This window comes from Dendrobates tinctorius, unplaced genomic scaffold, assembly GCF_039654945.1.
Source record: "Dendrobates tinctorius isolate UK_male_01 unplaced genomic scaffold, ASM3965494v1 ptg000004l, whole genome shotgun sequence".
Lineage (NCBI taxonomy): Eukaryota > Metazoa > Chordata > Amphibia > Anura > Dendrobatidae > Dendrobates > Dendrobates tinctorius.
In genome coordinates this window covers 15278735-15302461 of record NW_027361672.1, presented here as the reverse complement: position 1 = coordinate 15302461, position 23727 = coordinate 15278735, and the positions used below count along the sequence as shown (strand labels likewise).

At 42.2% G+C, this 23727-nt stretch overlaps 1 protein-coding gene across 2 annotated transcripts in view; it reads left to right on the top strand.

Moving 5' to 3' along the window:
* Window positions 1-23727, top strand: part of CTDP1 (CTD phosphatase subunit 1) — a 149142-nt gene that overhangs the window by 42782 nt on the left and 82633 nt on the right. For both annotated transcript variants that reach the window (XM_073566341.1, XM_073566334.1), the window contains exons 6-7: window positions 19821-19911; window positions 21748-21914. In XM_073566341.1, coding sequence (XP_073422442.1) covers window positions 19821-19911; window positions 21748-21914 — 258 coding nt within the window. The remainder of the gene's footprint in view (window positions 1-19820; window positions 19912-21747; window positions 21915-23727) is intronic.

The following is a 23727-nucleotide window of genomic DNA, read 5'->3' as shown; positions in this document are numbered from 1 at the left end:
TTTTTGATGTTACATCTATGCGAATTAACCCTTAAATGTAGCGGTTGGGTTGTTCTTCCAACATATTGTTTTCCGCATCCACACTCAATAAGATATATTACAAATTCTGTAGTGCAACTCAAATAATTCTTTATAGGAAAAATTTCATTGGTGGTAGATGATTTTACAGATTTTTCTCTGAGTAATTATATTACAACAGAGACAGTTTCTCCTTCCACATTTATAAATCCCTTTCAAAGGGGCATGAATTGGATTCAATGTTAATTCAGTTTTTTGTCGACTAGGGGCCACCAATCCCTTAATAGTTGGTGCCCTTCTGAAAGTTATTCCTGGATTATTAGGTAGAAATTTTTGTAATATAGGATCATTTAAAAGTATATACCAATTATCACACAAAATTTTACGTATTCTTGTGTGTTCGGCACAATATTGAGTAATAAAATTAGTCATGAATTTTTTATTATCGGGTTTGACTATTTTTTGTCCATAAATGAGAGTGTCTTGTGATATATTGACACACCTATTATAGGCACTTTTGATCAGATTATTGGGGTATTTTTTATCCATGAACCTATTTTTTAAAATATCAGCCTGATCTTTAAAGTCCTCAAAGCTAGAACAATTTTTTCTAATCCTCTTAAACTGATTCTCTGGGATATTCCTCAGCCATTTTCCATAATGTCCACTATCAAAAGGAATATAACTATTAATATCCACATTTTTAAAAAAGGTTTTAGTTAAAATGGTGTTGTCCTTGATAAAAATAGTTATATCTAAAAAATTGATACACTCATGTTCATAAACTGAGGAAAATGATAGTCCTCAGTTATTGTTATTAATGTCATGGATAAAGTTATTAATGCTGCTATCAGAGTTATCCCAGATAAAGAAAAGGTCGTCAATAAATCTCTTATACATGATTAAATTATTGCACCACTTGGTATTAAAAATATAAAAATCTTCAAAAACCCCCATAAAAATATTTGCATATGTAGGTGCGACCTTCGAACCCATCGCGGTCCCAAGCTTCTGGTGGTATAAATATCCATCAAATGTAAAATAATTATTTCTCAAAATAAAATCCATGCCTTTTAATAAAAACTTCTTTTGATCTTTAGACAACCTATTGTCTCTTACTAAGATCTTGTTAAAACAGGCTAACCCCAAGTTGTGTGATATATTTGAATATAGTGAGGACACATCCATAGTGAGTAAAAGATAACCTGATTTCCATTGAATTTGCTGTAGACATTGGATAAGATGAGTAGAATCTCTAATGTAGCTTTTTAAAAGTGGAACATTAGTCACCATAATTCTATCGATATAATGGGATAGGTTGCTCGTTAAAGAACCTATCCCTGAGATAATCGGTCTCCCTGGGGGGTTTACTAAACTCTTGTGAATTTTTGGTAGGTGATAAAAGAAAGGAATTCGTGAATTTTGAACAGTAAGAAATTTTAATTCCTTTTTATTAAAAATGTTCGTTTTTTTGCCCTCCTGGATTAATATATCATAATTTAGTTTTATTCCTGGGATGATGTCAAATGAGTTTTTACTATAATATTTTTCATCGGATAGTATTCTCATTGCTTCATTACAGTAATCAGATCTATTCTGAATAACTATCCCTCCTCCTTTATCTGCTGACCGAATTATAATATCCGTATTAGTCTTCAACGCCTGTAATGCCAATTTTTCACCCCTACTCAGATTATTTTTATAGTGATATTTGTCTTTAATAGAGGTAATTTCTTTAAATTTCTTTTGTACAACATCATTAAATACATTTAAAAAATGACCCTTATTTTCAATGGGATAGAAATTAGACTTGACAGGTACATCCAAATGAAATCCAGTTTCAATAATTTCATTATTTGAGAAATCACTTTCTTTAGACATGTTATCATCTTTGGAGTTTGATATCTGATTTGATTCTCTTAATAAGAAATGTCGTTTTAATGTTAATTTCCTAATAAATACTTGTAGGTCTAGGAAAAGATCAAAGTCATTGGTTTTATGTATAGGACAGAAAGTTAAACCTTTGGAGAGAACTTTCTTCTCTTCTGTTGTGAGGAGATATGAAGATAGGTTAAAAATATTATTTTCATATCTTCATATCTCCTCACAACAGAAGAGAAGAAAGTTCTCTCCAAAGGTTTAACTTTCTGTCCTATACATAAAACCAATGACTTTGATCTTTTCCTAGACCTACAAGTATTTATTAGGAAATTAACATTAAATCGACATTTCTTATTAAGAGAATCAAATCAGATATCAAACTCCAAAGATGATAACATGTCTAAAGAAAGTGATTTCTCAAATAATGAAATTATTGAAACTGGATTTCATTTGGATGTACCTGTCAAGTCTAATTTCTATCCCATTGAAAATAAGGGTCATTTTTTAAATGTATTTAATGATGTTGTACAAAAGAAATTTAAAGAAATTACCTCTATTAAAGACAAATATCACTATAAAAATAATCTGAGTAGGGGTGAAAAATTGGCATTACAGGCGTTGAAGACTAATACGGATATTATAATTCGGTCAGCAGATAAAGGAGGAGGGATAGTTATTCAGAATAGATCTGATTACTGTAATGAAGCAATGAGAATACTATCCGATGAAAAATATTATAGTAAAAACTCATTTGACATCATCCCAGGAATAAAACTAAATTATGATATATTAATCCAGGAGGGCAAAAAACGAACATTTTTAATAAAAAGGAATTAAAATTTCTTACTGTTCAAAATTCACGAATTCCTTTCTTTTATCACCTACCAAAAATTCACAAGAGTTTAGTAAACCCCCCAGGGAGACCGATTATCTCAGGGATAGGTTCTTTAACGAGCAACCTCTCCCATTATATCGATAGAATTATGGTGACTAATGTTCCACTTTTAAAAAGCTACATTAGAGATTCTACTCATCTTATCCAATGTCTACAGCAAATTCAATGGAAATCAGGTTATCTTTTACTCACTATGGATGTGTCCTCACTATATTCAAATATATCACACAACTTGGGGTTAGCCTGTTTTAACAAGATCTTAGTAAGAGACAATAGGTTGTCTAAAGATCAAAAGAAGTTTTTATTAAAAGGCATGGATTTTATTTTGAGAAATAATTATTTTACATTTGATGGATATTTATACCACCAGAAGCTTGGGACCGCGATGGGTTCGAAGGTCGCACCTACATATGCAAATATTTTTATGGGGGTTTTTGAAGATTTTTATATTTTTAATACCAAGTGGTGCAATAATTTAATCATGTATAAGAGATTTATTGACGACCTTTTCTTTATCTGGGATAACTCTGATAGCAGCATTAATAACTTTATCCATGACATTAATAACAATAACTGAGGACTATCATTTTCCTCAGTTTATGAACATGAGAGTATCAATTTTTTAGATATATCTATTTTTATCAAGGACAACACCATTTTAACTAAAACCTTTTTTAAAAATGTGGATATTAATAGTTATATTCCTTTTGATAGTGGACATTATGGAAAATGGCTGAGGAATATCCCAGAGAATCAGTTTAAGAGGATTAGAAAAAATTGTTCTAGCTTTGAGGACTTTAAAGATCAGGCTGATATTTTAAAAAATAGGTTCATGGATAAAAAATACCCCAATAATCTGATCAAAAGTGCCTATAATAGGTGTGTCAATATATCACAAGACACTCTCATTTATGGACAAAAAATAGTCAAACCCGATAATGAAAAATTCATGACTAATTTTATTACTCAATATTGTGCTGAACACACAAGAATACGGAAAATTTTGTGTGATAATTGGTATATACTTTTAAATGATCCTATATTACAAAAATTTCTACCTAATAATCCAGGAATAACTTTCAGAAGGGCACCAACTATTAAGGGATTGGTGGCCCCTAGTCGACAAAAAACTGAATTAACATTGAATCCAATTCATGCCCCTTTGAAAGGGATTTATAAATGTGGAAGGAGAAACTGTCTCTGTTGTAATATAATTACTCATAGAGAAAAATCTGTAAAATCATCTACCACCAATGAAATTTTTCCTATAAAGAATTATTTGAGTTGCACTACGGAATTTGTAATATATCTTATTGAGTGTGGATGCGGAAAACAATATGTTGGAAGAACAACCCAACCGCTACATTTAAGGGTTAATTCGCATAGATGTAACATCAAAAAAGGTTTTTTACAACATGGTCTTTCTAGACATTTCACTATAAAACATAATAAGGATCCAAGTGGACTAAAAATCAGCCCAATTGAACACATTCCTGCTAATTTTCCTGACAGGATAGGGCAATTAAATAGAAAAGAAGTATTTTGGATCTATAGGTTAAATACACTCAAGCCATTTGGTTTAAACGAAATTTCAGAGGTTTTTCTTTAGAATGGAATAAATTTGATGATTTTCTCTTTTAATAATTTTTAATGATGTATTTATCTGTTATTCAGAATGAATTTTATCTAATCTGGTATGTTTAAACCCCTTTTTTATGTGCAACTTTTTATTCCATGTATTTTATTTCTATAATGTGGATGAATTATTTTATTCCCTTTCTTTTATATATATTTTTACTATATACTTTTATACACATTTTTATTTTTTCTGTGAGAAAATAGTGTTATTTTTCCTGTATTTAAGATGAGTGGTTTTTTTCTTTTTCTCCTCCTTTATCTTTCTCTCCCTCTGTATGAGGGACAACACGGGCAGCGATCCTGGTTTCTTTCATCGAACGCTACGCAAGCTCTTCGTAGTCAGTGTCTTTGCCCTCCTACTATCAGATATTCTGAATATTTGTGAATGAAACCAACGTCTCCTTTTCAAGTGACGTGTGAGAGTTTTTTATAATCAATTGCAGTATCCACGGACACATATATATTTCTTATTTTTTTAATTGGTGATTCATACATTTTTTAAAAAAGCAAGAGAAAGTTTCCTTTATTGTCAAATAAATTATACATATCATTTTTAATTATAATATTTTATTTTTTCTCCACTAGTCCTTTTTTCTCCCTCTCTGTCAGGTATGACCTGACCGTGGTTCAGTGCACTAAGATATACATTTCTCTGCCAAAAAGTTTTTTTTAGATGTCATGAGTTCGTTTTTTTTTTTTCTTTCGGTCGTCTTTTCTTCTCCTTCCTTTTTTCTATAATAAAAACATTGCTTTTAATGAATTGAGATTAATTAGTGCATTAGTTCAACTGTGATACTTTGAACCCTGACATTTGCACCAGATGACATGTGACCTTTTTGGCGCCGCTTTTTGAAATCATGCTGTATATAACCTGTGACAGTTCTGTTTGATCATATATTGTCATCCCCTGATGAAGAAATGGTATACATTTCGAAACGCGTTGGGAAATAAATGGATTAATCTTTCTCCTAAATATTGGATTGGTGAATTTATCTGGTAGCGCACAAAAGTCCGAGAATTTATTCCAAAATCTGATGTGTAAGCGGTCACAGAGCTGACCTTTGGACGTGCAGCAAGCAGATTACTGATCCTACATGCTTGAACCTCTCCTAAAAAGGGTGAGTATAATCTAAATTACTTTTCCAGCATTAACCCGGATAAGACCCTATTGCGCTCTTTGTGTTCCTTTAGTTTTGATACATCAGGAGAAACAGAGCTGCTGCTGTCTCATTTCCTCCTGATGTATGCTATGTGTCTGAATGTTAGGAGAGTGCAACCAGCACTGATTGACCGCAGGGATCATGTGATGAAACAATGTCTGGAGAGCCTGGGAGAAACCAGTGCAGACACCGCTTGAAAAATGCCAGCATATGAGTATAACTGTTATTATTTTACTGGGTTATCAGAGTAGTGAATAATCCCTTTAAGGATTTTTAAGTTTACAATTGAAAGTCATTAATAGATCATACTAAAATGATGGCGTATACTGAGCTTTTAAGAGTATTTATGCCATAAAAGGTTATTATTTATATGTTTAGAGGGAACAGTAAGCATATGTCGTTTAAAAACCAGCATGACCTACAGGCTTTGCTTCATCATCACCAATAATTGTTCCCATTGCTAATGTAGTACCACAGACTTTGATTGTTGGTAATGGTTAATTCGTGAAAATTGTTAATGGAAATAGTTTCCATTAAGTATCATTTTTCATAACAAAATAGTGTTTCTTTAGTGCAATTTCTGCTTTGAGCACAAGAGGGCAGTAAAGGGCAACAAAAATGTAAAATGTTTCATAAGGCCCCTTTCACATATCAGTTTTTTTGACGTCTGTCACAATCCGTCGGCTCGACGGATCCATCGCAGATTGTGAAAAACTGATGCGATGGATCCGTTTTTTCATTGGATCCTACGAAAAAACGGATCCGTTGCATCAGTTTTTTTCATCCGTTTCTTCCGATTGTTCGATGGATCCGTTTTTTTTTTAGGGTAAGTGCACACGTTGCGGATTGTGCTGCGGATTTTTCCATGCGGATTTGGCTAAATCCGCAGGTCAAAAGACCTGCGTTTTATCTGCGGATTAGCCTGCGGTTTTCCCCATTCTGTTAGACACCTGGACAATGGAGAAGGTGTGAAACCGCTGCGGATTCTGCACAAAGAAGTGACATGCTGCAGATTGAAAACCGCAGCATGTGCACTGCGTTTTTCCTTTTTTTCATAGAAAATAAAGGTACTGTACAACGCAGCAGGAACTGCTGCTGATCCGCAGAGCCAAAAACGCTGCGGATCCTCAGCAAAATCCGCAAAGTGTGCATATACCCTTAAAAGCTGGCAATACAGTACAAAAATCACAGACCTGAATCGAAAGAAAATATATATGTACATACATACATGTATGTATGTATGTACAGTACAGACCAAAAGTTTGGACACACCTTCTCATTCAAAGAGTTTTCTTTATTTTCATGACTATGAAAATTGTAGATTCACTCTGAAGGCATCAAAACTATGAATTACCACATGTGGAATTATATAATGAACAAAAAAGTGTGAAACAACTGAAAACACTGTATGTCTTATATTCTAGGTTCTTCAAAGTAGCCACCTTTTGCTTTGATTACTGCTTTGCACACTCTTAGCATTCTCTTGATGAGCTTCAAGAGGGTAGTCACCAGAAATGGTTTTCACTTCACAGGTGTGCCCTGTCAGGTTTAATGAGTGGGATTTCTTTCTTTATAAATGGGGTTGGGACCATCAGTTGTGTTGTGCAGAAGTCTGGTGGATACACAGCTGATAGTCCTACTGAATAGACTGTTAGCTGCTTTTTTCTTGCCAGAATACAAATTCTAAGTAAAGAAAAATGAGTGGCCATCATTACTTTAATAAATGAGGGTCAGTCAGTGTGAAAAATTGGGAAAACTTTGAAAGTGTCCCCAAGTGCAGTGGCAAAAACCATCAAGCGCTGCAAAGAAACTGGCTCACATGAGGACCGCCCAGGAAAGGAAGACCCAAGAGTCACCTCTGCTGCGGAGGATAAGTTCATCCGAGTCACCAGCCTCTGAAATCGCAGGTTAACAGCAGCTCAGATTAGAGACCAGGTCAGTGCCACACAGAGTTCTAGCAGCAGACACATCTCTACAACAACTGTTAAGAGGAAACTTTGTGCAGCAGGCCTTCATGGTAAAATAGCTGCTAGGAAACCACTGCTAAGGACAGGCAACAAGCAGAAGAGACTTGTTTGGGCTAAAGAACGCAAGGAATGGACATTAGACCAGTGGAAATCTGTGCTTTGGCCTGATGAGTCCAAATTTGAGATCTTTGGTTCCAACCACCATGTCTTTGTGCGATGCAGAAAAGGTGAACAGATGGACTCTACATGCCTGGTTCCCACCGTGAAGCATGGAGGAGGAGGTGTGATGGTGTGGGGGTGCTTTGCTGGTGACACTGTTGGGGATTTATTCAAAATTGAAGGCATACTAAACCAGCATGGCTACCACAGCATCTTGCAGTGGCATGCTATTCCATCCGGTTTGCGTTTAGTTGGACCATGATTTATTTTCCAACAGGACAATGACCCCAAACACACCTCCAGGCTGTGTAAGGGCTATTTGACCAAGAAGGATAGTGATGGGGTGCTACGCCAGATGACCTGGCCTCCACAGTCACCAGACCTGAACCCAATCGAAATGGTTTGGGGTGAGCTGGACCGCAGAGTGAAGGCAAAAGGGCCAATAAGTGCTAAGCATCTCTGGGAACTCCTTCAAGACTGTTGGAAGACCATTTCTGGTGACTACCTCTTAAAGCTCATCAAGAGTGTGCAAAGCAGTAATCAAAGCAAAAGGTGGCTACTTTGAAGAACCTAGAATATAAGACATATTTTCAGATGTTTCACACTTTTTTGTTAATTATATAATTCCACATGTATTAATTCATAGTTTTGATGCCTTCAGAGTGAATCTACAATTTTCATAGTCATGAAAATAAAGAAAAGTCTTTGAATGAGGTGTGTCCAAACTTTTGGTCTGTACTGTACATGCGTGTATGTATGTATGTACGAACGTACGTACGTGTGTGTGTGTCTATTTATGTACTCTATGAAATATATAAAAATATATATATATATCCGTCATTTGACGGATGACGACGGATCCTTCGCCCATAGGCTTCCATTCTAGCAAGCGACGGATCTGATTTTTCGGCAGACACAAAAACATTGCTTTGTGTGTTGTCTGGCCGCCGGACAAAATTTTTTCGACGGATCCGACAGACGAAACATGAGGCCATCCATCGCAATCCGTCGCTAATACGAGTCTAAGAGAAAAAAACTGATCCGGCGGCATCCTTTGCTGGATCTGTTTTCAAAAATTGCCGGATTGCGACTGATATAAAAAAAACTGTGTGAAAGCAGCCTTAGCGAGAAGTGAAAATAATGTGTATGTGGCCTGATGAAGACTGTTTATCGTCGAAACGCGTTGTGGGCTAAAGAAACTACTGCCCTCTTCTCTTATTCCTGGTGCTCCTCTGACCGTTTAGGGTATGTGCACACGCTGCGGATTGGGATGCGGATTTGGCCTGCGGTTTTTCATCTCCACAATGGAGGAGATGGCAAACCGCAGCGGAATCCGCAGAAGGAAATGGCATGTCAGTTCTTTCTGCGGTTTAGAAACTGCAGGAAAACCGCGCAGAAAAATCTGCACCGTCTGCACTGTGGTTTTTAATACCCATAGGGAATCATGGTACTGTACACCGCAGCAAAAACTGCTACGGATCCGCAGAGGCCAAATCCGCTGTGGAACCGCAGCAGAATCCGCAGCGTGTGCACACACCCTAACTCACATCGTCCTAGCTTCTCATCCATTGGAGGTCTACGGCTGGAGCTGCATTGGACTACTAATTCAAAACATCCTGTCGCCGCTTCCCTGCGCTCCCCAGTGACCACTATAATTCTGGACTTCTAGAGCAGCCCATTTGGCATTTGCCCTATATCCAGCCTGACTTCGTTGTATCTGATATGTGGCTACCTAGTGGTTGTGATGGGACCTTAGTCTGTCGCTGGTTTTGCCGCCATATTGGATTATATCAGTGTTGTGAGGAATTGTCCATAACAATATTTGCAGTAAGATGAGGATGACCATGTGCCCATATCTCTATTGTCAGTACTTATTACACACAAATGTACTTTCAAAACAATAATTTTTTCTATTTTAAGTTGGCTCTGAACTGTGCAGCAGCTGCCATTGTGGCCAGTATCAGACACCCATGGTTGCGGTATAGAAAAAAAAGAGTACCTCTGTATACCTCATTATTATCTGCAAAATTGTGCTGCCGATTCCACATAGGAGCCCAGTGTTGGTGCCTTGGTTGTACAAAAAGAAATTATATAGTAACATATTAGACAATTCCAAATATTTGCAAGTGTTTTTTTTTTTCTTTCACCCATTCCTATCGGTGCATTAAAGAGGTATTTCCATCTTTACAGATGAAGATTGTCGGATAGTGATAGTTAAAAGAAAAAAACTTTTGAAATTTACTGCTTATTAACCGCTTAACCCCCAAGGGTGGTTTGCACGTTCATGACCGGGCCAATTTTTACAATTCTGACCACTGTCCCTTTATGAGGTAATAACTCTGAAACGCTTCCATGGATCCCGGTGATTCTGACAATGTTTTCTCGTGACATATTGTACTTTGTGCTAGAGGTAAAATTTCATTCATATAACTTGTGTTTATTTGTGAAAAAAACGGAAATTTGGCGAAAATTTTGAAAATGTCGCAATTTTCCAACTATGAATTTTAATGCCCTTAAATCACAGAGATACGGCACACAAAATACTTAACAAATAACATTTCCCACATGTTTACTTTACATCAGCACAATTTTGGAACCAAAATTTTTTTTCGTTAGGAAGTTATAAGGGTTAAAAGTTGACCAGCGATTTCTCATTTTTGCAACACCATTTTATTTTTACGGACCACATCACATTTGAAGTCACTTTCAGGGGTCTATATGATAGAAAATACCCAAAAGTGACACCATTCTAAAAACTGCACCCCTTAAGGTGCTCAAAACCACATTCAAGAAGTTTATTAACCCTTCAGGTGCTTCACAGGAATTTTTTGAATATTTTAAAAAAAAAAATGAGCATTTAACTTTTTTTTCACAAAAAAATACTTCAGGTTCAATTTTTTTTTATTTTACCAAGGGTAACAGGAGAAATTGGGGGGGGGGACCACTGTTTCGGTGCATGGCAGAGCTCAGAATGGAAGGAGCGCCGTTTGACTTTTTCAATGCAAAATTGGCTGGAATTCAGATCGGACGCCATGTCACGTTTGGAGAGCCCCTGATGTACCTAAACAGTGGAAACTCCCCACAAGTGACCCCATTTTGGAAACTAGACCCCCCCAAGGAACTTATCTAGATATGTGGTGAGAACTTTGAACCCACAAGGGCTTCACAGAAGTTTATAACGTACAGCCGCACAATTAAAAAATCATATTTCTTTATCGCCTTATTGGGGGACACAGAATACCATGGGTGTATGCTGCTGCTGCTAGGAGGCTGACACTATGCAAAACAAGAACATTAGCTCCTCCCCGGCAGTATACACCCTCCGACAGGCACTAGGCACCTCAGTTTGTGCTTAGTGTCTGTAGGAGGCGGACCGGGATCTTCCCAGATCCGCAATTAACCTTTTCTTTCCTTAGGTGTTCTAGTGTGAACTTTTTAATTCTCTTGTCTTTTATTTTGCAGATTCAAGTCGGGAAACAGGGTGAAAATTCACTCTGCTTTCCCATATCAGGCGGCTGAGCGAGCAGTGTGGTGATCCCACATCGCAACTCTCAGTGCGCTGGCAGGACTTTGTCCCATATCACCTCCGGGTGCTATGGGATGCGGACAGGTGGCTGGTCCTTGCCAAAATCCCCCTCCTCACCCCTCTCTCGGGACAGGGCTGAGAGGAAGACGGCGATCACAAGATTCCACTCGTCATCAAGAGGTTAATGCCGTCTTCTACAGAAAGCGGGTACAGAGGACAGCGGCCACTACCCTAGTGAAAGGCCCCTGTGGTCATCCTCTTCAGGGACTTCAGGTAGGTGCCTGAACGATCCCTCCGGCCGCAGCATCCCCAAGAGGCACATTGGTGGGTAACTGGACATCACCAGGATTTGAATTTCCCGCCCCTCTCCCTGCCTGTCGGGCGCCGCTCTCACAGCCGCGCGCCTCTCCACTCATATTACAGGGCTGAATACAGGGTTTTTTCTCTCCCTGTTTTCATAGCTGGCCATGGTTTTCCACAGCTCTCCTGCGCGCCAGTACCTCCATTACAGGGACTTTATCCTCCTGGGCAATTTAAGCACGGGGCTGCGGAGCTGGTTTTTACTTTGACTTTCACTTTGCTCCCGCTCTCAGGGCGCCGCCTCCTCTTTCTGAGCGCGCTGTCCTCGCGCCTTTTTTAGCCCATCACAGGGCTCCTCATCCCCTTCCTTCATCTCAGCTCCAATTGCTGCTCAGCCGCTAAGCTCCACCCACCGCTCACCTCATCAGGCATTTCCTGTCTCTTCGGTCCTGCCTTTCTGCGCTGCTTGGGGGACACTTCAGCGTTTCTGCTGCTCGCCGGAACTAGGTAGGCTCTGCTCTATGCAGAGATATTAGCCCTCCTCCGCAGTTCTTTCCCCAATTTCCGCGGACATTCAGCGCAGTTTTTCCTTATGCCCAACCCTGCAGGGGAGCTCTGTTTCAGGCCCACCGCTACTGATTACGCCTGTGCGCGTTGTAAAAGGAAGTGGGCTTCGGGTCAGCCATCTCCTTTCTGCCCGTCCTGCAGTCCTTCAGCTATGTCGGCCTCTCAGGAGCACACAGATCCCCGTGATGGGGGCACTTCTCCTCTCCCAGAATGGGCCGTAGCTATGTCTCAGTCGGTATCCGATCTGACCAAAGTCTCTCAGTCCCTGGTCCAGGTCCTAGAACATTTGCCTCAGCTATCTTCAGCCACCGCTGCTCCGACCGCCTCTCAGGGTGAGTCGTCCGCTCCTGACCGCGACCTTCAGAGGGACAGGCCGAATAGGATGTCCAGGAAGCGTCTCCTATCGGGCTCGTCTTCCAGTTCGCTAGGCCCGTCTGCTTCACCCAGGTGTCCGTCTCCTTCAGTGGACGACCTTGGGTCAGACGACGATCCACAATCAGGATCTAGTTCAGAAGCAGATAAACACGAAGTATGGTCGATAGTCTTCTTTCAGCTATTTTCCAAACCCTGGAGATTAAGCAGGACAAGCCCCTTCCTCAGGAATGTTCTGTCCCTTTTAAACGTTCAAAACCTCCGCCTAAAACTTTTCCAAACCACTACGAGTTTGATACTACTCTAGCCAAATATTGGGAGCACCCTGAGCAACGCTTTTCGGGCCGCAGGTATTTGGATGTTCTGTACCCATTTGAGGCTGATTTTGCTTTCTAAATGGACCAAAGCCCCTGAAGTGGACCCTCCCGTTTCTCGCATAGCCTCTAAGACAGTTCTGTCTCTTCCAGACGGTGCATCGCTTAAGGATCCGACGGACAGGCAGTTAGAATCCTTGGTGAAGTCTATCTTTGAGGCCTCCGGTGCCTCCCTCTGCCCTATTTTCGCCTCCTCCTGGGTAGCTAAAGTCATTTCGGCTTGGGCAAAAATTCTTCGCAGGGGCATTTTAGCGGCAGCTCCCCAGGACGAGCTGGCAGATCTGGCAGATCAAATTAATCACGCGGGTAAATACCTTTTAGCCGCCTCCTTAGATGCGGCCGGTTGTGTAGCTAGGGCTAACAGCAATATAGTAGCTGTACGCCGAGTTCTTTGGCTAAAGTCATGGAATGCGGATACCACCTCAAAGAAGTCGCTCACCAATCTGCCCTTCCATGGTTCTAGGCTCTTTGGGGCCAAACTGGATCAAATAATTTCCGATGCCACTGGGGGTAAAAGTACTTCTTCCCCAGTCTCGACCAAGACGCTTCTTTAATAGAAAGGGTTTTCGGCCCTTTCGTCCATTCTCGTCCACAGAGAGATCTGTCCAGCAAGAGCGTCCTTCCGCTTCTAGGGAGCGAGAGCAGAAGAAACCTTCTTACAAGCCCGCTCCCCGCTGGAGATCTAGAGGACAATACTCCAGGTCCTCAGGTGGCCGTTCCTGTAGGTTTGCCTCCAAGTGACGGGGCACCCCCACCTGGAAATTTTTCCAGGGTGGGAGGCAGACTTTCCTTTTTCATGGACGCTTGGCTGTCGGTTGTCGACGACGCTTGGGTCAGGGAAATCATCGCATCCGGTTACAAGATCGAATTTTCTTCCCCGCCAGACAGGCGTTTTTTCCTGTCTCGTCCTCCAAGACAACGGTCCCACATTCCAGGATTCTTTCAGGCCGTCTCCTCCCTTCTTTCCGCCGGAGTGATTGTTCCCGTTCCCTCAGACGAACGGTTTTCAGGGTTCTACTCAAATCTCTTCGTAGTCCCGAAGAAAGACGGTTCCCTGCGGCCAATCCTGGACCTCAAATTGCTCAATCGCCACGTGAAGATTCTTCACTTCAAAATGGAGTCTCTTCGATCGGTGATAGCCTCAATGGAACCCGGAGAATTCCTCTGCTCTGTGGACATACGGGATGCCTATCTTCACATCCCTGTTTGCTTGCAACACCAGAAATATCTCAGGTTTGCGATTCAGGACGATCATTACCAGTTCACGGCTCTCCCTTTCGGCCTAGCCTCCGCTCCCCGTGTTTTCACAAAAGTGATGGCGACGGTCATGGCCATCCTTCGAGCCAGAGGGATTCTCATCATTCCTTATCTGGACGATCTCTTAATCAAGGGCTCGTCCCGTCAAGACTGTCTCCTAAGTCTTCAGATAACTCTGGATACTCTCGACCGTCTCGGATGGTTAGTCAACAAAGAAAAGTCCATCCTCAGCCCCACTCAGCGTCTGACCTTTTTAGGCATGGAGTTCGACACGAACCTGGCCCGGGTGTTTCTTCCGAGGGAGAAATTTGCGGCTCTGTTCAAAGGGATTCGAGCCCTCAAACGGCCAACGCCCATTCCCCTTCGATTCTGCATGAAAATTCTGGGGAAGATGGTAGCTTCCTTGGAAGCAGTGCCCTTTGCACAGTTCCACCTTCGTCCTCTTCAGCTGTCCCTCCTTTCAGCCTGGGACAAGACGACGAGGTCCTTAGACCGGCCAATCCTTCTCCCCCTCAAAGTGAGGCAATCCCTCACTTGGTGGACGATGTCTACATCAGTCCTCCAAGGGAGGTCCTTCCTCCCGCTTCGGTGGCAAGTCATCACCACCGACGCCAGCCTCCTGGGTTGGGGAGCTGTTTTTCATCAGAGGACGGCTCAAGGACACTGGAACCCTCAGGAAGCTCTTCTTCCTATCAATCTGCTCGAGATCAGAGCAATCTTTCTGGCCCTTCTTCGCTGGCAACCCCTTCTCGTCGGCAAGCCGATCCGCATTGTCGGACAACGCCACGGCTGTGGCGTATATAAACCATCAGGGCGGCACGCGCAGCCACCAAGTCATGTCAGAAGTGGCCAGGATTCTGCGCTGGGCGGAACGTTTCGTCCCAGCAAGCTCCGCCGTGCACATTCCAGGGGTGGAAAACTGGGCAGCCGACTTTCTGAGTCGTCAAGGCCTAGCGTCAGGCGAATGGTCTCTCCATCCCTCAGTCTTCGATCAGATATGCAAGCGCTGGGGTTCTCCGGACGTCGACCTCATGGCATCTCGGATGAACCACAAAGTTCCGCGCTTCGTAGCCAGGTCCAGGGATCCTCTAGCTGTCGCTTGCGATGCCCTAGTAATTCCGTGGTCCCAGTTCCAACTCCCTTATCTTTTTCCACCTCTTGCCTTGATCCCAAGAGTGGTCAAGAAGATAAAATCGGAAGGCGTTCCAGTAATTCTTGTGGCTCCAGACTGGCCGAGACGGCCTTGGTATGCGGAACTGGTGAACATGCTCGCGGACGTTCCCTGGAGACTTCCAGTCCGTCCGGATCTTCTCTCTCAAGGCCCCCTTTACCACGAGAATTCTCGGTCTCTGAATTTAACGGCATGGCCGTTGAGGCCGCAATTCTAAGAGAATCAGGTTTTTCCAGCCAGGTGATTCAGACGATGATCAAAGCCAGAAAACCAGCCTCTTCCCGCATTTACCACAGGTGTTGGAAGGCTTTTTTCCGTTGGTGCGACGATAAAAAAGTTTTTCCAATGGCTTTTTCCATCCCGTCCATACTGGGTTTTCTCCAGTCTGGCTTAGATTCGGGTCTGTCTCCCAGTACCCTGAAAGGCCAGGTTTCTGCCTTGTCTATCCTCTTTCAAAGAGGGCTCGCTTCCTTACCGCAGGTTAAGACGTTCCTCCAAGGAGTCGCTCATGTGGCTCCTCATCATTCACCAATAGAACCGTGGGATCTCAATCTCGTTCTTGGCGCTCTCCAAAAGGCGCCGTTTGAGCCCATCCAGGACATTCCTTTGTCACTTTTGTCATGGAAGGTGACCTTTTTGATCGCCATTACATCCATCAGAAGAGTTTCTGAGTTAGCGGCCTTGTCATGCCGTTCTCCTTATCTGGTGCTCCATCAGGATAAAGTCGTCCTCAGGCCCGTTCCTTCCTTCCTGCCAAAGGTGGTTTCCTCCTTTCACATCAACGAGGATATCGTTCTTCCATCGTTTTGTCCGGCTCCTTCTCACCCTCTTGAGAGGTCACTCCACAAGCTGGATGTTGTTAGAGCCTTGCGTGTCTACCTCGCTAGGACCGCTTCACTTCGTCAATCCGATTCATTGCTGGTCATCTCTGAAGGTCACAGGAAAGGGCTTCCGGCATCCAAATCCACGATTGCTCGCTGGATTCGTTCTACCATTCAGGAAGCATACCGACTTCAGGAAAAACAGCCCCCTCCGGGAGTGAGAGCTCACTCCACCCGGGCTGTGGCAGCTTCGTGGGCCGTTCGACACCAGGCTTCGGCTCTGCAACTTTGCAGGGCCGCGACCTGGTCGTCCTTGCACACATTTGCGAGGTTCTACAGGGTTCATACCCAGGCCTCGTCTGATGCAGTTGTTGGTAGGAAGGTTCTGCAGGCGGCGGTGGCGCACCGGCCGACCTAAGCCTTTCCTGTTCTTTCGTTCCTTATTGCTGTTCCCGCCTTTGGGACTGCTTTGGAACGTCCCATGGTATTCTGTGTCCCCCAATAAGGCGATAAAGAAAGATGGATTTTTGGTTCTTACCATAAAATCTTTCTTGGAGCCTTCACTGGGGGACACAGCACCCTCCCTGTTTACTTTGTACCGTGTTGGGTCTTTGAGTCCCCTGTTGGGTTGGTACATATGTTTAGAGAGTTTCCGTTGCTTCTACTGCTTTTTCACCAACTGAGGTGCCTAGTGCCTGTCGGAGGGTGTATACTGCCGGGGAGGAGCTAATGTTCTTGTTTTGCATAGTGTCAGCCTCCTAGCAGCAGCAGCATACACCCATGGTATTCTGTGTCCCCCAATGAAGGCTCCAAGAAAGAGATTTTACGGTAAGAACCAAAAATCCATCTTTTTTCCACAAAAATGATCTTTTCACCCCCAATTTTTATTTTCCTAAGGGTAACAGGACCCTAAAAGTTATTGTGCAATTTGTCCTGAGTACGCTGATACCCCATATGTGGGTGTAAACGACTATTTGGGCACATGGCAGAGCTCAGAAGGGAAGCGGTGCCATTTGACTTTTTTGGCTGGAATTGAGATCGGACACCATGTCGCGATTGGAAAACCCCTGTTGACCCAAAAAGTGGAAACCCCCCACAAATGACACCATTTTGGAAACTAGACCCCCCAAGGAACTTATCTATATGTGTGGTGAGCACTTTGAACCCCCCAGTTCTTCACAGAAGTTTATAACACCCGGGCGTGAAAATAAAAAAAAATCGTATTTTTTCCACAAACATGATCTTTTAGTCACCAATTTTTTTTATTTTCCCAAGGGTACCAGGAGAAATTGGACCCCAAAAGTTGTCCAATTTGTCCTGAGTACACTCATACACCATATGTGGGAGAAAACTACTGTATGGGCACACGTCAGGGCTCGGAAGGGAAGTAGTGACGTTTTGGAATGCAGACTTTGATGGAATGCTCTGCGGGTGTCATGTTGCTTTTGGAGAGCCCCTAATGTACCTAAACAGTGGAAACCCCCCACAAATGACACCATTTTGGAAACTAGACCCCCTAAGGAACTTATCTAGATGTGTGGTGAGCACTTTGAACCCCCAAGTGCTTCACAGAAGGTTATAACGCCCGGGCGTGAAAATAAAAAAATTATTTTTTTCCACAAAAATGATATTTTTGCCCCCATTTTTTTATTTTCCTAAGGGTAACAGGAGAAATTGGACACCAAAAGTTGTTTTGCAATTTGTCCTGAGTAGGCTGATACCCTATATGTGGGGGTAAAACACTGTTTGGGCGCATGGCAGAGCTTGGAAGGGAAGGAGCACCATTTGACTTTTTCAACGCAGAATTGGCCGCAATTGAGATCCGACGCCATGTTGCGTTTTGAGAGCACCTGATGTGCCCAAACAGTGGAAACCCCCCAATTCTAACTCCAACCCTAACCCTAATCTCAGCCCTAGCCCTAACCATAATGGGAAAATGGAAATAAATACATTTTCTTTTAATTTTATTATTTTTCCATAAGGGGGGTGATAACTGGGGGTTTGATTTACTATTTCTGGCGGTTTTTATATTTGGCAGCTGTCAGACGCTAAAAGACGCTTTTTATTGTAAAAAAAAGTTTTTGCATCACCACATATTGAGAGCTATAATTTTTCCATATTTTGACGCACAGAGTCATGTGAGGTCTTATTTTTTGCGGGACGAGTTGACATTTTTATTAGTACCATTTTCGGGCACGTGACCTCTTTTGATCGCTTTTTATTCCGATTTTTGGGACGCAGAATGAACAAAAACCAGCGTTTCATGAATTTCTTTTGGGGGGTGCGTTTACACCGTTCCGCCTGCGGTAAAATTGATAAAGCGCTTTTATTCTTCGGGTCAGTACGGTTACAGCGATACCTCATTTAGGTCCTTTTTTTTTATGTTTTGGCGCTTTTATGCAATGAAGACAATTTTATATAAAAAATAATAATTTTTGCATCGCTTTATTCTGCGAGCTATAGCTTTTTTTTTTTTTATTTTTTTGCGGATGATGCTGTGTGGCGGCTCGTTTTTTGCGGGACAAGATGACATTCTCAGCGGTACCATGGATATTTATATGCGTCTTTTTGATCGCGTGTTGCACTTTTTGTTCGGCGGTATGATAATAAATCATAATTTTTTGCTTCGTTTTTTTATTTTTTAAGGGTTTCGCTAAAGGGGTTAACTAATGGGACAGTTTTATAGGGCTGGTCATTACGGACGCGGCGATTCCAAATGTGTACTTTTATTGTTTTCCTTTTTTTTATTTCCAAAAAATGAATTTATTAGGGAAAATTTTTTTTTTCTTTAATTTATTTAGCGATTATTTTTTTTTTAAATTATTTTTACTTTTTTTTTTTTTAACTTTATTATATTGAACTAGGTGGGACGTCACTGTCCTGTGACAGATCGCTGATCTGTCACATCACAGATCACTGTGACAGATCAGCGTTCTGTCACAGGCAGTGCAGAAGGCTTCCTCCTTGCCTACGCTTTGCAGGCATGAGGAAGCCAGCTCCCTGCAGGCCCCCGAAGGTCCCCGTCGCCATCTTGGATCCGGGGACCTGCAGGGATGGAGCCCCCCGCAGCAGCGCTGCACATTGCGCTACTGTGGGGGGCTCAGGGAAGCACGGAGGGAGCCCCCTCCCTGCCGATGCTTCCCTTTAACCCCCGGTACACTGCGATCGTGTTTGATCACGGTGTGCAAGGGGTTAACGTGTCGGGTGTCGGGGGCGGTCCGTGACCGCCCCTCACACTTTGTGCCGGGTGTCAGCTGTGATAATCAGCTGACACCCGGCCGCGTTCAGCGGCACTCACCACGTGGACACCGCTGATCGCTGTGACGTACTATCCCGTCCCTGGGAATTAAGTCCCAGGGCACATGCAGTTTTGAAATCGCAGCAAATCCACGCGGAAGATTCCGCAGCATCTGCACAGCGTTTTTTTTTTTTTTCCATAGGTTAGAATGCTACTGTACACCGCAGCAAAAACTGCTGCGGATGCGCAACGGCCAAATCCGCAGAATCCGCAGCGTGTGCACACACCCTTAATATCAATATCTCGAGACGTGCTGAAATAATTACTACACAGTAAACTGCAAAATTGCTTGCATTTACAAGCACTATCCAACAATATCCATTTATAAAGATGGGGATAACACTAAAGAGTATAGTTGAAAACAAATACTAGCATGAACTTTGGACTTAAAATGTATTTAATTTTTTTTTTTTTAGGGTTTTTGGATCCTGAGAAGAAGCTTTTCTCACATCGAATCTTATCAAGGGATGAATGTATAGATCCTTTTTCCAAAACAGGAAACCTTAGGTTTGTCCATCTCCTCCCTTTTTTTTTTTTTTTTTTTCTTTTTTAATATGCGTTTGTTGAATTTTATGAATGACTTCCAGCTTGTTTTTCTGAATCATTCTGTACACAAGGCTGTTGGGGCACTTGTGTTACCTGTATAGAGGAACATGGTTTCTGTAGTAGCTGAATGATAGGATAATGAGATTATGATGCAGTGATGTGAAGCCATTGATGAGCGAACGTGCTCGGATAACGTATTATCTGAGCACCTTCAAGCGCTAATAGAATATGTTCAGCCTGCTCTAATACTATGTTCAAGATGCCATGGCTGCATGTCTTGTGGCTGTTTGGCAGGGATTGCCTGTTTGTTAGGCAATCTCTTCATGTTTTGTGGCTGTAGCCCAACCATGAGACATTCGGCTGCAGGGACGCGAACATAGTATTAGAGCACACCGAAGATACTCTATTAGCACTCAGGTATGGAGTATGCTCGGGTAACACCTTATCCAAGCACGTTCACTAATCACTAGAAGCCATCTGTAAGTAATAATGAATGTAACTGCCCACATGTACAGGTGCATCTCACAAAATTAGAATATCATCAAAGTTAATTTATTTCAATTCTCCAATACAAAAAGTGAAACTCGTATATTATATGGAGTCATTACAAACAGAGTGATCTATTTCAAGTGTTTATTTCTGTTACTGTTGATGATTATGGCTTACAGCCAATGAAAACCCAAGTCATTACAATTTCCTGGTAGACGGCTGCGCTGACTTTGGTTTTGATAAAACACAGTGGACCTACACCAGCAGATGACATGGCTCCCCAAACCATCACTGATTGTGGAAACTTCATACTAGACATTGGAAATCAAGGTCCCAGAGTCTGGAAGAAGAGTGGAGAGACAGACAATCCAAGCTGCTTGAGGTCTAGTGTGAAGTTTCCACAATCAGTGATGGTTTGGGGAGCCATGTCATCTGTTGGTGTAGGTCCACTGTGTTTTTTCAAGACCAAAGTCAGTGCAGCCGTCTACCAGGAAATTTTAGAGCACTTCATGCTTCCCTCTGCCGACAATTTTTGGAGATGGAAATTTCCTTCTCCAGCAGGACTTGGCACCTGTCCACACTGCCAAAAGTACCAATACCTGGTTTAAAAACCAACAGTATCACTGTGCTTGATTGGCCAGCAAACCCATCTGACCTTAACCTCCTAGAGAATCTATGGGGTATTGTGAAGAGGAAGATGAGACACCAGACCCAACAATGCAGATGAGCTGAAGTCTGCTGTCAAAGCAACCTGGACTTCCATAACACCTCAGCAATGCCACAGGCTGATCACCTCCATGCTACGCCTCATTGATACAGTAATTGATGCCAAAGGAGCCCCGGCCAAGTATTGAGTGCATTTACTGAACATACATTTCAGTAGGCCAAAATTTCGGGTTTTAAAATCCTTTTTCAAGCTGGTGGTATACAGTATTCTAATTTACTGAGATAATGACTTTGGGGTTTTCATTGGCTGTAAGCCATAATCAACATTAACAGAAATAAACACGTGAAATAGATCACTCTGTGTGTAATGACTCTATATAATGAGTTTCACTTTTTGTATTGAAGAACGGAAATAAATTAACTGTGTGATATTCTACTTATATGAGAAGCACCTGTATGTGTGCAGAACTGGTTGGAGTGCAGTCAAACATCTTGCTTGAAAAGTCGCAGCAAGTAAATATTTTAGAATGTATTTGAATGTTTTTCAGTGAATTTTTAGCCTACGGTGGTTTGCTATGCATCTTTTTTTTTCACTCTTTTATTTTTCATGTTTTTTTATATGGTTTATCTTGTGATTTTAAGGAATCTTTTTCCATGTGGGGACTCTATGGTCTGCATCATTGATGATCGAGAAGATGTTTGGAAGTTTGCTCCTAATTTGATTACAGTTAAAAAGTATGTCTACTTTCAAGGTACAGGTGACATCAATGCACCCCCCGGTTCAAGGGAAGCACAGATAAGGAACAGAGGTTAGTAATAAGGAAGCTGTCATTCATTACCCTTAAATGTCCCACTCTAGAACCCTTAAGGTATGTCCCCTTCTGAACATCATTTACAGACTATGTACAATTAACTAAATACAGGTCTTTAGAGGTAAGTGCCTAGAAAAGCCACTAAGAGATGGAGAGTGTTAAGAGATTTCTGCTCTGTATCAGTTTTGTTAATGCTTTTCTGGAATTAACCCCTTAACCTATGACGTATAGGTACTTCATAGGTCGCCTCCCCCTCTATGATGTGGGCTCTGGCGCTGGACTCGCATCTTTTTCGGGACATGCTGGTTTGTCAGCTGACATGTGCCCCTAACAGCCTCGGGTGAATTTGCGATCCACCCACAGCTTTTAACATGTTAAATGACGCTGTCAATCCCTAACAGAGGCATTTAACATGCACGCCCCGGAAGTGCATCACAAACGCCACCCATTGGCACACCTGTCACATGATTGCGTGAAGCCACTGGGTTGGCACGACAACCAGGAATCTGCAGGAGACCGCCGTGATTATCTTTGCTTATCTGCTATGAGCGCCGCCCCATGGCTGGCGTTCACAGCAGATCATGAATTTTGCTACACATGTAGACAAACTTAAGCTGTAACTCAGGATCAATGTAAGACAAGTTATTTAAATTGATAACTGCTTTCCTGGGTTAGCTTGTTAACGGACAGTGTAAAACAGGCTGACAATCAGCTGGTGAACAAGCAAAATGATTTAGTTTAAAGGGGTTTTCCCACAAACAAAAGTCTATTTTAATCAATAGATCTTTTAATAATAATAATAATAATAATAATAATAATAAGCTACATAATTAGATGTGTTTTAAATAAGATGTTCCTGTGCTGAGATAATCTTATAAATGTGCCCCTGCTGTGTACTGTGTAATGGCTGTGTCTGACCGTACAGGAACATGGTCTGATCATACCACAGCTCCTGGGCAGGGGAGGAAGCAAAGGAGAGTATACAGACATTACAGCACAGGATCCCAGCTGATTTTTTTTCTGAGAGGTAAAACATTTCCCCGCCTGTTATGTTTTACTTCAATGAAAGAATCATTTGCTATTCCATGCTGTAATGGCTGTATGCTTTTTTTTTTTTTTTTCCCCCTCACCCCAGTTGCCCAGGAGCTGTTGATCAGACCATGTCCCTGTACGGACATTAAGGCTATGTGCCCACGTAGCGTTTTAAACCGGACTCTCAAAACCGGACTCTCAAAACCGGACTCCTTCCCAGAAAACGCGCATTTTTTTCCGCGCGATTTTACCGCAATTATGTTTGCGTTTTTGTCGCGATTTTCACGTGCAAAATTCAAGCACTTTCCAAGCAATTTGTAGCATCGCTTGGAAAGTGATTGACAGGTTGGTCACACTCGTCAAACAGTGTTTGACAAGTGTGACCAGCTTTTTACTATTGAGGCGGCCTATACGGCATCAATAGTAAAAGATAGAATGTTAAAAATGATAAAAAAATAAAAAATCGTGGTTTATTTACCTTCCGACGTCCCGCGCAGCTTCAGCGACGCTCCTGTTCCCAGCGATGCCTTGCAAGACCTGTGATGACGTGGGTCTCGCGTATCTATAGTGGTCTCACGAGACCGCTAGAGTAATGCGAGACTACATCATCACAGGTCCTTGCCGCAAGGCATACTGGGAACGCTGAGGCCCGGGAAGGCTGCGCGTGACGCCGGAAGGTAAATATACCCCTATTTTTTCTTTTTTCTTTTTACAGGGGTATGGTACCCAGGGCCTGGAGGACAGTCTCCTCTCCTCCACACCGTGGGTACCATCCGCA